This window comes from Ornithodoros turicata, chromosome 9 (genome assembly GCF_037126465.1).
Source record: "Ornithodoros turicata isolate Travis chromosome 9, ASM3712646v1, whole genome shotgun sequence".
Taxonomy (NCBI): domain Eukaryota; kingdom Metazoa; phylum Arthropoda; class Arachnida; order Ixodida; family Argasidae; genus Ornithodoros; species Ornithodoros turicata.
In genome coordinates this window covers 28,720,476-28,734,771 of record NC_088209.1, presented here as the reverse complement: position 1 = coordinate 28,734,771, position 14,296 = coordinate 28,720,476, and the positions used below count along the sequence as shown (strand labels likewise).

General features: G+C 46.8%; 1 protein-coding gene across 4 annotated transcripts; it reads right to left on the bottom strand.

The window, feature by feature from the left end:
* Window positions 1–200: 200 nt before the first annotated feature.
* On the bottom strand, window positions 201–13,922 carry LOC135368524 (glucose transporter type 1-like). Of its 4 annotated transcripts, none has more exons than XM_064601880.1 (13): window positions 13,758–13,922; window positions 10,986–11,179; window positions 10,798–10,893; window positions 9,330–9,490; window positions 8,076–8,200; window positions 6,290–6,460; window positions 5,141–5,248; window positions 4,960–5,048; window positions 3,581–3,679; window positions 2,916–3,128; window positions 1,923–1,998; window positions 1,603–1,730; window positions 201–767 (listed from the first exon to the last, which is right to left on the bottom strand). In XM_064601880.1, the coding sequence occupies exons 2-13, from the start codon at window positions 11,010–11,012 to the stop codon at window positions 363–365; spliced, it is 1,698 nt and encodes a 565-aa protein (XP_064457950.1). In that variant the 5' UTR covers window positions 11,013–11,179; window positions 13,758–13,922; the 3' UTR covers window positions 201–362. The 4 variants fall into 4 exon arrangements, with proteins under 4 accessions (XP_064457950.1, XP_064457948.1, XP_064457951.1 ...); XM_064601878.1 differs by lacking the exon at window positions 13,758–13,922 and adding an exon at window positions 13,515–13,646; XM_064601881.1 differs by lacking the exons at window positions 2,916–3,128; window positions 13,758–13,922 and adding an exon at window positions 13,515–13,646.
* Between the last annotated feature and the right edge of the window lie 374 nt (window positions 13,923–14,296).

Sequence of the window (14,296 nt, the reverse complement as noted above, 5' to 3'; positions counted from 1 at the left end):
GCAGGATTTCGCCATAAGCGCCAGTGTGAAGGTAATTGAGTTAATGAGTTAATTCAGGGTCACCTTCGGCGGTGGATGGGGAGGGACATTTAAGCCAAATATTAATATTGTAAGTATATGTGTTACGTATTTTTACCTATTATCGGGGGCGCTGACGAAATCGTTTGCTATGTGAGACAGTGAAACGCAAGACCCGCCTGTCAGATTTGTCAAAGTTTTTTTATATTTTTACTGACGGAATATAAAAATAGCATTGCAGTGAAAAATAGCGAATTGCAACCGCAATTGTCTACGCAGCTCTTATCCGAGCACGTAAAAACGACACGTCCATTTAAAGTAAAAAGCGCACGTAGACGAGGCCATCAGGCGATGTTTTCAGACGATTTTTTCTTATGTTTATGCTCCTCTTTCGACCGTATCCTATCGAGTGATCTCGTAGACTCCCTCGACTTCGTCTTCCGCACGTGGTGTTTAGGTTGTTCCCCATCTGGTGCTGGTGCTGCTGCTGGTGCTGGTGCTGCTGCTTGCGGTGTTTCGTCTTGTTTCGGCGTTTCTGGCGCCACTATCTGAGGTTCGTTCCCTGCCGGGACGGGTTGCAATTCCGCCTCCGCTATCGGCGTTGATGTCGCCCTAGATGTCGCCCTAAAAAGGGACGCAATTTCTTCGAAGGTTTTGTTCTTCGTCTCTGGGACCTTCTTGAAGGTGAAGATCCAGAAAATCGCCAGGAGAATCGTAAAGGGGACGAAGGAGTAGTCTTTAAGTACCCCCTGTAATGCATTGCAGAACGGAACATTAATTTTTACGCAACATGCCTCAGCGCTAGTAAAGATCACCAACTCGCCATTAAGTGCCATTAAACTCGCGCGTCATCAATACATATCACCAGTGTTACCCATTAGAGGCACAACCACGCTTTTTGCAGCGTAAGAAACTTTGTCTACCCGAAAATTCAGACCATACAACGGTGGCAGAATGACACTGAAGCAACACTGAGGCCCGGGTTCACCAACGCCGATAAACATTAACTCTCCCTCACTAAAGGGAGCCATTGTCACGGAAACATTCATCACGTCGCCAACTAACGTTTGTAAAAAAGAATTTAGTGTTCACCTAGCAGCAAGTTTTAGCAAAGCTTGATCTCGGTTCGACGTTAACCAGCGTTGGTGAAACTGGGCCCTAAAAGGGTTGCAACAGGTTATCCCTGATAAATTTAAAAGGCGGTTCTTTGCACCGCCGTAAACCTGCATCGAAAGTTTCACAGCGAAGATCGTAATAGAAGCGGGGGAAATGGGCACCGCGAATACCGAAACTCGTGCGGCTCTGACGTCACAACCCTAGCCGCCGCCAGTGAGGCAGCGCACGAGAAGTCACGTGCTTACGGCTGCCAATGGGAATGGGAGCAGCTCAGAGCTCTGACGTCTGCGCTTTGCTCGGGAGTGTGTTCGATGGCTTGTACCTCGCTGAGTACGGCACGTAGAAGAATAATTCTTTTTTTCTTTTTTCTTAGTATTCTGGCGTAGAGTACAATGCGTCCATGATGTAATAAAACCACATCTATGAAAGTGTTTCATGCGGGTGTTTCCTATGTCCTTAAAAGCACACCTGCATCGGCGGGAAGATGAGACTGACCAAGAAGCTGGCCGACCAGTTGACGAGCACGCCGATGCTCATGGCTGCTGGTCTGGGACCTTGCGCGAACAACTCGGCCATCAACATCCACGGTATGGTTCCTGAAAGGATACGTCACCGAATTTTAAACCAGGGCTATCAACGAGAACAAAAAATCGAAGACAAGTAAATACGCAAAAAAAAAAAAAAAAGGAGGCCATCGTACCGGTGTCGTACTTCGTGGTGGTGCACACATTTATGGTCCTCACACCATACTGGTACTATCGGTACTGGTTCGGTACTGACAAACTCACCTGGTCCAATGGCGAAGAACACCACGTACAACAGCGTGCTGACAACGCTGACGAAGATGACCCAGTGGCCTACACTCTAAGGGGGGGGGGAGAGTAAATAAGAGTACATGGAGTGAACTTTCACAATCTCTATTCCACCGATCTTTACCGTGACCACCGCCTTATCACCCTTAAAACAAAGCTTCACCACATAGCACGCTGAAGGCCAACTATTGTACAGAGTGATACCTCTATCACTCTTGATTTGTGGAAAGCGCAGAGCGTACGCCTTTTTGTGACAATTAACATTTCTGCACAAGTGTCACAAAAAGGCGCGCGCGCCTCCCGTTTTCTACAAATCATGGGAGAGAACGATGTCACTCGGGGTGATGGCTGGCTAGGAGCATGCTATGTGGTGAAGAGTATACTGTTCCGATACTCTTTTTATCCAGCTATGACGATTTTATGCCGCGGTGCCATACGACGCTGAATACGCAGGTTCTCGCCCATTGACTGCCTGTACTCTAAAATCGCGGCTTGTGAGTGATCGCCAAAGTATGTGCGAGTGTTAGCGAGCCATCCTCTGTCAGTCCAAGAATCAGCGTCTGTACGCCCGTGCATATAACCCCTCTCAGTGTGTGTACGCACAGGGCGACGTCAGGCACATGGCCTGAATGTTAAAGGGGGCACTCTTCATCAATAAACAAAGAGCAGTAACAAAGTAACGCAAGTGAAGGACAGTAACATAATTTTCCCCGCATCTACGCAGAGTAATTTTTACTCCCTTGCAGGGTTAAGTTACACTCCTGGGCGACAGTGTAACACGCTTTCGAAAAAAAGAAAAAGAAAATAGAAAGGAGTGAACAATACGCTAAAAAAAAGAGTGATCTCAGTGACAAAGATTTTACACTGTATAATAGTTGGGTATATACTCTATTTTTTCTTAGAGTGCAGTGACTGGAATGTTACGTAATCGTTGGGCACACGAATCGAGGATATATTCGCCGTTCTCACCTTAGCCACCAAAGAAAATGTGAAGAGTATACTAAAGATGAACATGCCACCCAAGCCACAAAGGTGCAGAGTCCTTCTGCCCGCTTTGTCCATCAGGGGAATTGAGACAAGCGTCATGACCACCATGATCACCCCTACACCAATGTTGACGTACTTGGCATCATCCTCGGGAACTCCAGCTGCCACGAAAATTCCCACAGAGTAGAAGAAAACCTAGAGAGATAACTCGTGTTGGAAGGGCCACATTTCGGACGACGGTATCGAGCTAAGGCAGTAGCAAACACGTGACCCGTGTCCCACCCACACAACCGTAAGACGTTGCTGCAGCACTATATACCGCTCCGAATGTCAGTCGTGCAGTTCCGCTGAGGTTCAGAGTCTGAGCTATTAACGTTTACAGCAGCGCCAGACTCCGAAGTCGTCCCGAACTGAACTGTGAACTTCTCCTGAACATATTGATACGAAGGACGCGAGCTCGAACCTTCCACAGCATGTCAATTAATCGCATGGTCAAGCTGCTTAGTTGATATGTTGAATAGTCGTGAACCATTGTAACTGTGCTCATGACCACAGCTTACCTCCGGTCATAGAGCTTCCCGCGGATTCTATATACCCCAGACAACTGGGTCCGTTACATCTCAAATTAGCGTGCGCAAATATCTTACCGCATTGATCCCTGAGAACTGCTGCGATAAATGCATCATGAGCCCGATTATAAGCGGGAGCCGGTACTCTTTGCCCTTTAGCACCTGTAGCATGGACACCTGAAAGAACAGATAGATTTCCATGATCTGACAGAACCAGGTAAGTGGCTGTCAGACCGAAGCGTAATGGTCAGCCTTTTTCGACGACTGCTATATTGCAATTATTTCAATTGTTCATATTCCTAGGCACGAACAGGCTGTGTTCGTCTCTTTCAGCCTCAGAGCAGTTACCTTCCATCATGTTGTGTATCCAATATTCACGTATACAGTTTATTTATTTTACTTATTTAGTTTACCCTCAGGGCTTAGGAGCGTTACAGAGAGAAGTGGGAATGGAAAACAATCGAATTGCAAGATACCATAAAAACAAAATAATTTTGCAACAGTACTTCACTAAAATACACACAATGTATAAACTAGAACAGTGCAAATTCAACTACAAGATAACTACGTAGCAAACTACATTAATAAGGACTAAGAAGGACTAACGTTGCGTGAAGCTAAAAAGGTGGGCCCGCGACACATTGCGCGTGACGTGTACCACGGCCTTCACGTATCGCGTGAAGAGCGCCGTGCACGTGTTTTATCACGTGCCCACCTTTTTAAATTTCCCGCCCGCCCTTTTGAATTTCCCGCCACTCGTTAGCTTGTAACGACCGTAACGACGATGAAGCGATTAAGCCCCCAGGCGCGTCAAAATTTACGTCTGAGATCCAGACACGGAAAATGTAGGTTATGTTTCATCATTGTTTTGACAGTTTTCAGTTGTATAGTTTAGAGAGACAGCTCCGGAGATGCGAAAACGGCCGCTATATTTTCTTCGCCTACTGGATCCACAATTCGGACTTCACTTGACTCTCCTTGTTTACTGACATCTGCTACTGGGTCCATGAAAATGCTAGGAACCAGTGTGTTGGAAAGGAATAAACCATGTATATGTGCTACACTTTCTGGTGAATAAGTTACTCTTGATAGGTTCCTGAGCACGAGGGCAGAACTGGAACCAACAACAGCCGTTCACGTTTACTTTAGGAAGCACTTCGATACCACGTCCCCACGTTCCTTTCAGAGTCCAACCTGGATCAATATCTCAAGTGCACCAGCCACGTTTAGTGTGAAAATACTTCACATGGCCGTGCCATCTATCTCGTGCCACAAATAAAATTGTTCCGCGACGCATGCGCATAGGAATTTCGCAGAAAGGGCGTTGAAGTTACTTTCGTAGACCAAGAACGACGCGATTTTTTTTTTTTTTTAAGCAGGTTCATTGGCTAAAGAAGCCCGTTGACAGACTGAAAAAATTTGCGGCAGCCATTGTATCGTCTAATACCACGCCTTACCGCCGGCTCATCTTTCGATGCCCTATCTTCCTGTTTCATCTCTTCGATTTCATCCTCCACGTCAGTCGATTTACGAAGCGACTGTAAAGCTGAGGAAACGAAAACGACGTTAGAACGCTTGTGCTGACGGCTGCCTTTGATACGGCGTGTACTGTATACGTGCTGATACAGAACTACGTACCACTCCTCGCTTCGGCTTCCTCCTGCTTTGAAATCAGCAAATATCGTGGACTTTCTGGACAAGTAGGCAGCAAAAGCAGCTGGATAACTGGTGGAATGACTATGATACCTGATAAAAGGAAGCGGGTCTTACTAATACTTCCATAGACATTCACCACAGCAGTGGCGTCAGATACGCGTCACCCGATGCGGAAGGTCTTTGCGTCACCGCCATATTAACGGACCCCTTCTGGTATCTGGCCATACACGATAAATAATAATGTTACACCACACACAGAAAAAAAAATCGTGTACTCGCGGAGGTCTCCTGACGTTGTTTTAGGCATACTGGTGCGGCGCGTCACTTCCCTCCGTCGCGTCAACCGGTGCGGACCGCACGCCCCTAGTGACGCCACTGCACCACGGGGCACTAAAACCAGTCTCCTTATATGCCTTTGTATCTCTACGTGGTGCATAGATAAATGGTGGGGAAAAAAAACTAACGCAGACGTAGTCATACCATCATTGGTTACTCTTTCAATCTTATCTGGACATCGTCAGTAAACTGCACGGAGGCAACGTTTGAGGGTGTGCCGTCCGAAGGTCACGTGGAGCATGACGTCCTCTCGCAACAGCGACGTCCTCAGTAGTGTGTGTAAGTGCAAATACATTGATACAAAATTTGCGGACTTGCGGGTCCTGCTTTGCGAACTCTAGGACCAGAGGACCAGGAGACAAGCAAAGGCCACGGTATACGAATCGCTTAGATACTTAGTTTTCTTCTAAAGGTTGCGAAACGTGATTGTCTTGGGGGATGCACACTTCCTATAACCAGCGTGTACAATGTAGAGCTTATTAACTGACGTCACCCCTCTAGAGGGCATTAGATCCGAAAAGGCGAGACCCCCCGCCACGATGCAAGTTAGGCGAAGTTTGGTTTCGGTTTTCATTCACGGCAATATGTGCTATTTAGAATACTGTTAACCTCGAAAACATGGAAATTACTTGCATATGGCACAAATAATGTTCACAGAGTACAAGAACTTAGAAACACCAAATGAATGGTGAATACCATGCTCTGAAGGTCTGGACGGTCACGACCTTAGGATCTACATCATGACACTAGCGACTGTGCCGCCTCCCCTGCGAGGGATTTGTCACGAATCCTTACCAAAAAGATACTGCCACCTGTCTTCCGTCCCTAGAATGAGTGGAATGCCAAGGACCTGGGAGGACAAAAGTCCAAAGGTGACCCCGAGCTGATTCATAGTTCCAGCGGCTCCGCGCATGGCTACAGGAGCGATTTCAATCAGGTACATGGGGACCAGACCGCTGCTAAGTCCTAAAGTTGGGAGAGAGATCGTCACAAGCATGAAAGGGATGTAGAAGTAACGGGTGAATTGCGCTATTCCATCATGAAAATAAAAGACTGCATTAATCTTACATGATCAGTCGAGCGGATTCTCCTGACGCCAAGTTGGTGAGGACACGAAATAAGTGTTCCAGTACAGCTCTTTGCAACATTAACTTTAACGCGGCGACGGCTGGCGCCTGGCGGAGCAGTTGGAGAGCCACCTTATCGGCGCTAAGTAGAACTATAGGGAGAGAGCGCTCCAGTGTAGTTGTGGGCTGGGCTATCCCATATCAAACTCATGCTTTGGGGTGCTTGTCGAGAAGCAGACTAACGCGATTAGCGCCGGAGAAGTGTTAGCGTGAGGAGAAGGACGCTTCTTGAAAACATCCCCAAGCATGAGTGGGATATGGGATAGCCCATAATGCTTTCTCCCTATAGCTCTACTTAGCACCAATAGGGCGGCTCTCCAACCTGTATACAAGAACCCTAGCTCTCCGACAGCAGTCGCCGCGTTAAAGTTAACGTTACAGAGAGCTGTACGTTAATAGAACACGTAGTGTAACCTCATTAACACGGAAGTGTGGGTTCGCCACAAGGGTGTTCTGTCTGTCAGACAGAACCTCCGGTGCCACAGACCGGTGCCTCTGTCAGGCCACGTGCGTTCTCGTTGCGTTATTGACATCCGATTCGCCGTGTCGCCATCGGATGATACGGTCCGGGAACGCTTGTCGGAAGACAGATACGAAAAATAGCCAGAAGTGTGGTACCGAGCGAGTAACCGGGAAAGCGAAGCCACAGTTCAGATAATAGACGAAAAACGCTGAGACCAAAGTCACATTTCTCTCTCAATACATAAATGTTCTGGACTGGGAATGCGCTTGCAGGATAGGGGTCGCGCGAGGCTACCGATGTCCTTGAAGTGGGACTCCACAACAAAATCACCACAAAGGTTGTGGTCTATCCGCAACCTCTGGGATGTCAGGACATGTGTACGAGATATCTCGTTCCAAAACTGCGCAGATTTTATTCAAACGAATTTATTACGAAGCGCGCGCTTTGCCTCCGTGAAGCGAGAGGGCACTGAAAGCAACATACTGCTAACATCATCCGGCATCAGTACCCGGGAACGGAGGATGCAGGTTTCGAAGCAGACGACAATGCTGGGTGACGTCACGGTATCCTCCTCTTTCGGAGGAACCGCCGCAGTATGGAACTCTGTTTTCTGCTCTTCGCATTTCGGTTTCGGTTTGCAATTGTCATCATTCACGAATTAATTACTCGCGCAAAATGGATGCGAATGTTGTATTCGGTATCGACGGGTTGGTTCGTGTTCGGTATGACGCTCACCTAATTTTGTTCGAATCCTTGGGAAGTCTCCCTTTTAGGAGTTTTATTAGAGCGGAAGGTGTTCACGATAATGTTTCCGATAACGCGATAAGTCAGTCGCTCTATTATTTTATTATTATTCTTTTCTTTTCTTCTTTTTTTTTTTTTTTTTGAGTGGCTGACATCACGTTGCTGGTCTTTGATGAGACAGCTACCTTTATCGTACTGAAACTGCCTACTATTCACGCCTATAGCAATTTGGGCGTAACCGACTTACCGCAGTTGATTCCAGCGATAAGGCGGCCAAGGATCAGCAGTTCGATGCTCCTAACAGACTTCGTTATACCCATAAACGTACCGCCGATGATAGCCAGTACCAAATTGATGAGCATTCCTCCTTTCCTGGAAACAACGCCATTTGAGACGTTTTATGGAGACGTATTCTTTCGCTCTCCCTTATGCGACAAAGTGATAGTGTACCGTATGATATCACGCATGCGTTCATTCGTTCTACCCTTTTCACTTTGTATAGTAATACTATGTGACGATGATAATTATTCGTGAGATTTTTCTTCTGTCCACCACCATCACCACCATCATCATCATCATCATGAGCGATGCCACAGTATAGTCGGTCTGTGGATCACTTTTTCCACCTGAGCGTACTTTACCGTGCACTGAAATCTCCGCACACAGTACACCGTATTTAACGTCCTTTCGATTTCACGTCTAAGCAACTGGTGCCCTCGGCCGGGGTTCGAACCAGAGCCTTGACATCAGTATGCGGATTAACTACTAGCTGGTCTACTCAAGCCGGAAAAGAAGCATGAGCCACACTGGCGCTCAAATTACCTTTCTACACGAATATACAAGGTGTTTCACGAAAAATGAGCCAAAGTTTAAAAATGGTTCATCGCACACCAAAAAGACTGACCGTGTGAGGACACTCTTTTTTGTAATTTTAATTAGTTTTATTAATTATAAGGATTAGAGCCAAAATGTCAATGAGAAAGTTGTAGCGGGTGAAATCACGACACGAAACCTATTAACCGAAACCGATTGCAACTTTGTACCTCTAACGGATCTTTTTTTTTTTTTTTTTTCCTCGGCTCCAAAGACTAACTTTCGAGTTTCCAAAAAATTGACGCGGGACCTGTCGGAGACGCGCGAGGAGTCTATGTCAAGCCAAAATATCAAGCGAAAATGTCACAATGTCAATGAGAACTGGCTAGTCTTCGTTCGATAACAGGACACTCGAGGGCGCTGTGATCCGGCGCTTCTCGCGCGTCTACGACAGATCCAGCGTCGTCGTTTTCTTTCTCTCTCTCTCTCTCTCTCTTTTTTTTACTTTGGCTAATTTTTCGTGAACCACCCTGTATATATTCAGGAGCATACACAAATATCAATCCATAACTTAAAAACCCGAGACTAGGGGACAAAAAACGACAAACTCAGACAAGGTCGCTTGCTACCTCTCTATCCTCTCGTTGACAAATATCAAGTCGCATGTATAGTGCCATGTAGCTCTAACCTTCCGAAGCGGTTGGCGACCATTCCGCCCGATATTCCTCCTGCCATTCCACCGATGGCGAAGACAGATACTGCTATAGCCCACACCCAGTCGCGGAAATTGGCGTCGATCTCCTGACCCGACCTCTCAAGATACACCGTTGAAATGAATTCCTCCAGCATCTACAATGATAAAAACATACAAGAAGTCTACAAAATTTGCGAACCTATATACACCTTCATAGGTCCAGGTTCATAGACAATGCAGTGATTTATCCAGACCCCCCCCCCCTACACCCTCCTAACACCCCCCTAAATGTTCAGTGACGCCCCGTAACTTTTTCAGCTGTGTACCCCTACAGGGGGTGCCCTTGCGATTTCAGCTCTAGACACATGTCGGTAATGATATGTTAAGGTTTAATGACGTATATAGCTATAATAATGAGCCCCCCCCCCCCCCCCAATTTTTTCTAACACCCCTCCGGGCTTGGGATTCTGGATGAACCACTTATAGACATCCGGAACTATTTCAGGTCCAGATAGGTCAACCTGACACATTCACCCTCTGCACGTAAGGAAAATATTTACACCTAGCAACGCAAGTTGAAATATAATATACTTGATTACGGCGCAATAGTCTGGGATACTTCAACTCAAACAAACATCGACAAAATTGAGCGGATACAAAGGATATGTAGGCGAGATTCGTTTATTCAAAATTTAGGCGACTAGGTTCGGTCTCCGAACTTCTGGGTCGCGCAGGTCTAGAACCATTGAGTATTAGAAGGAAAATACATAGGCTCACGTTCTCTTACTTAGTGTACCGTGACTAGTTAGGTCTTGATCCCTCGTCCTTCCTGAGCCCACCTTCGCGACAGTCCACAAGACTCAATCATATCAAGGCTGTGCCTCCATATAACGCTGCCTCTAATGCATTTAAGTACGCCTTTTGTAGAACCTTAGAAGAGTGGAATATGAACTGCCCTCAGATATGGTGTCCCTCGGATCTGTTACGGCATTTGGTCAACAGTTGGAGCCTTTTTTTAGTTATTACTTATTATTCGTAGTTACTTATTATGTGTTACTTCCTATGTGTTACTTATTATTTGTAGTTTTGTACTTATCGTAGTTGTCACAATTATCTTTGCTGTCTCACAATGCGGTTCGGTTATATATTCTTTTTCTGTACCTGCATGGGCCCTGGGATAGGGCCTGCAGTAATAATAAAAATATAATAATAAAAGTAATAAAAATAATAAAAATGATATACCAAGATGCACGCAGTGATGGGAAGAGACCTTACGCCAAACCCGCGCTTGCACGAACGTTGAGGAGAGTCCTCACTGCTGTCCTCAGCAGCTTTGGCAGTGCTGTATGTAGGCGTGAGCAGGTTGCGGGCTGTTCCGTGTGCCCGAAGAAGCACTACAGAAGCTACTGAGGACTCCACTGAGTGACTCAACGTTCGTCTAAACGCGGTTGAGCAGGCTTACCTTTTGTGGCGCATTGATGACGCCGAGGTTGTAGCCGAACAGGAACATGCCAAGTACTGCAGCAAACATGGAGATGACAAGCTTGCCAGTGACTTGCTGAAATGGAATGTACGGTTCGTGACCCAAGCACGAAACGCCCCCTTCAGAACTGCCATATACATGGGCCAAGTCACAGTAAAGAAGCTTACTGGTTTCTTCGCAGCATCTCCCGACATTTCGCAGCCGTTCAGAACGCAACAACGCAGGTGAAAAGGTCAACTCTTCTTCTTCTACAAATGAGATGATGGCCGCACGAGTTTGAAGACGCTCGTGCTATCCTTACTTCGTCACTTCGTCTTCACTAAGCGGAGCGGAACGTCCCCCTAGAGGATTCTCAAAAATACTAGAAAGAGAACGGTGCTCGGTCTTGAAACGATTCCCCTTCATCTATCCCTCGTATTAAAGACTGTTGTGCATCCCAGCCTGGTGCCAGCATCCGTCCCAGAGACTGAGCACACGTGCTAGTGGCCCGGCAAGTCATATGGTAGATGCATCGTAATGCGCACTCCATCAGTTGGCTACTTTCCACCATGTTGTGCAAACGCGCACACTTTTCTTTTTCTTACAATCTGGTTTCGTCCCTTTGTGTTCGAGCAACTTGCCGCCGATACGTACAGGTAGACCGCTCTGCATAACCGGTGTTCTGTAGCCAGACTTGTGCGTAACGCGTTACTAGTAATTGCGTTACTTGTAATCAATTACTTTTTTGAGTAAGTTTTCGAGTAATCAGTTACTTTAAAGTCAAAGTAATTTTTCGAGTAATCAATTACTTTTCTGAGTAATCGATTACTCAGTAATTGATTACTTTCCCGGCAGAGACTAACTCATCTTTTAGATGTTCTGCCTCATGTCAAGATCTTCGTGCGGTCAGCCTTTGTTCTGGAATTTCAGGGTCTCTCCCCCTAATCTGTTCCTACACCAGTGTGGTGGTACCTTTGTGGTAGCTTTGGAGGTTTAGTGAGTCATGGGGAAGTTCCACGCATGATCTTCCACAATCGGGTCAACGTCTTCCCGGGCGATAACTACAGTAGACGTACATATTTTTGGGTTATTTCAGCTGTTTCACTGTTGAACTTTCCTTTTTCCTTCTTCTTTTTCTTTTTGCTGAGGCACACAAAGACGGGTATAATTTGCGTGAATGCAGAGTAACGACCGGAGTAACGCGTTACTTTTCTACTCGTTACTCAATTACATTTGAAGTCCTGTAATTGGTAACGGTAATCAATTACTTTTTCCGTACAAGTAACGGTAATGGTAATCAATTACTTTTTTCGAGTAACGGGCACAAGTCTGTCTGTAGCAGAGCTGTTCCGAGCGGGGGGCGAGAGGGGCAGCCGCCCCGGGCGCCTTAGCTAAGGGGGCGAGGTACGGCAAGTCTGGATTGAAACATCAGACTGGCAGGGTGCATGGGCAATAAAGCGACAGTCGGCATAATTGTCGCCCGCACCCCCAAAAATTGGGTTCAGTGTTGGTCCTATAAACTACTGGAAAAGGAAGAAGGGACGACGTTAAAAAAAAAAAAGCGGCACATGTATTGTCATCGTGGCTCACTGTCCGCCCGTTTCTAAGAGAATAGCCATCATCATCATCATCATTGTACAACCAACTACTGCAATTCACACGGATAAAATTTTTTGTATCGGAGTTCGTTGCTACAGGTTGCTACGTTCATTTTTTTTGGCACGTGCCAAGCGCGCGATTGCGACGCAGGAGACACCGTCGAGAGTAAGTCTCGGCCAACTGCCCCCTCACCTTTCTTCACCTCGCAAGCGCATTTTGTCTGAAGTAGAAAGACGGGGGAGAGGGGGGGGGGGCGCTTCAGGTTTATCGTGCCCCGGGCGCACTTTGACGTCACGACGGCTCTGCTCTGTAGCGTGGCCGACTACGGCAAAGAGTTCCGCCACCACCACCGTGCTCCGTACCATACTCTACTCTACTCTTTGAAACAGTGAGGACTCTCGCGCACGCGTTTGATATGTTTGAAGCAACCACGTCCACAGATTCAGGAAAGAATCTTTCCATGCAAGCAATACTGCTCCGTTGACCGTACGGCCGTATTCCAGGACACGGCCCACCAGGGCAGACCGCATTAACAAATGTGCTCGCACTCTAAAAAGAAGAGCGGACTCCCTTTTGCCCCCCCCCCCCCCACCTTCCACTGCGTACGCGGATCCGAAGGGAGACCACAGTTTTCTAAGGGGGAGGGCAAAGAGCTTCCAAGGGGAGGCAAAGCGTGCGACCAATAGCGAGGATCCGGTGGATAAGACTCAGATTATTATGACGAGCATGGTGAGCGCGGGCAATCCCCACAACTAGTTATCCCTTGGAGCACCAGAGGACGATCACGTATGGCCCCTAGCTCTCTCGGAACGCCCATGACAACGATGATGACCATTGTTTCTGAACCACATCGTCACCGAAGCTCACTATTTTAACTATACATAATGATAAACGGAACGCAGCCAGGGACACGGACGGAGAAGTGCACAAACGAACTGCTGAACTGTTTTTTTTATATTTTAACTAGACGATCATAATGTAACAAGAAGGAAACGGTAACAGTAGCAAAGAAATTCCTGGTTTATTTCGCCTGCAACTACAAGTGTCGCTCACCGACGTCACTGTCACAGTAAAGTAGAACTGAATGCAAGAGACTGTACAGAGATGAACTGGCTTACCTACACTGCGCAGTTCAGAACTTCCCCTCCCGAGCTATATGTTACTTGCCTAATAATCGTGTCTTACTTGCGTTAATAAAACTAAGTTTGTAAACGACCTTACAACTTTATGTTCGAGATTTTTCTGGTGTTCGATTCTTCTCCCTTAGTCTCTTGTTAGCACAGATAAGATAGCATAGATAAGGCAGCACAGATGTTGGCACGTGAAGACAGGCAACAATAGAACAAACATATCTCTCTTACCCGAGTATTGTTGTGCCCCGACGTCGCCAGTATACAATATGTGTAGTCCAACATACGAGGTCTGACCAACACCGCGTCCTGTTTACTTAGAACCGGGTTACATTAGGTACGACTCAACAGAGACAAGGTTTGCCTCCCTTCTGTAACTGCACATTGCAACTTTATGTGCGATGAAACCAAAGTAAAAGAAAAGGGGCGTACTTGCGCGTCCCGTCTTGATAAACCGAAGACTAGGTGCGCTGCGGAAGCACGTTCCGGACGGATGTTTATCATATATCGAAGGGGTTATGCCGTAGAACTGCGAGAAGCACCGCAGCTGTACCTGCTTGTATTTCAAGCCGCCATCATCGGGTGACGAAGAGGATGTATGAAGACACTACACAGGGGCAGAAGTAACGACCACAGCAGCACCCAGGACAGGACACTGATCCCTGGACCTACACTCAGCACCCTGTGACATCACTGCCTCGGCGCTATGCTGTTAGGTGTGGAAGTTGTATACTTCACCGGGTGACCTTGTGTAATGCTCAGAGCTACTT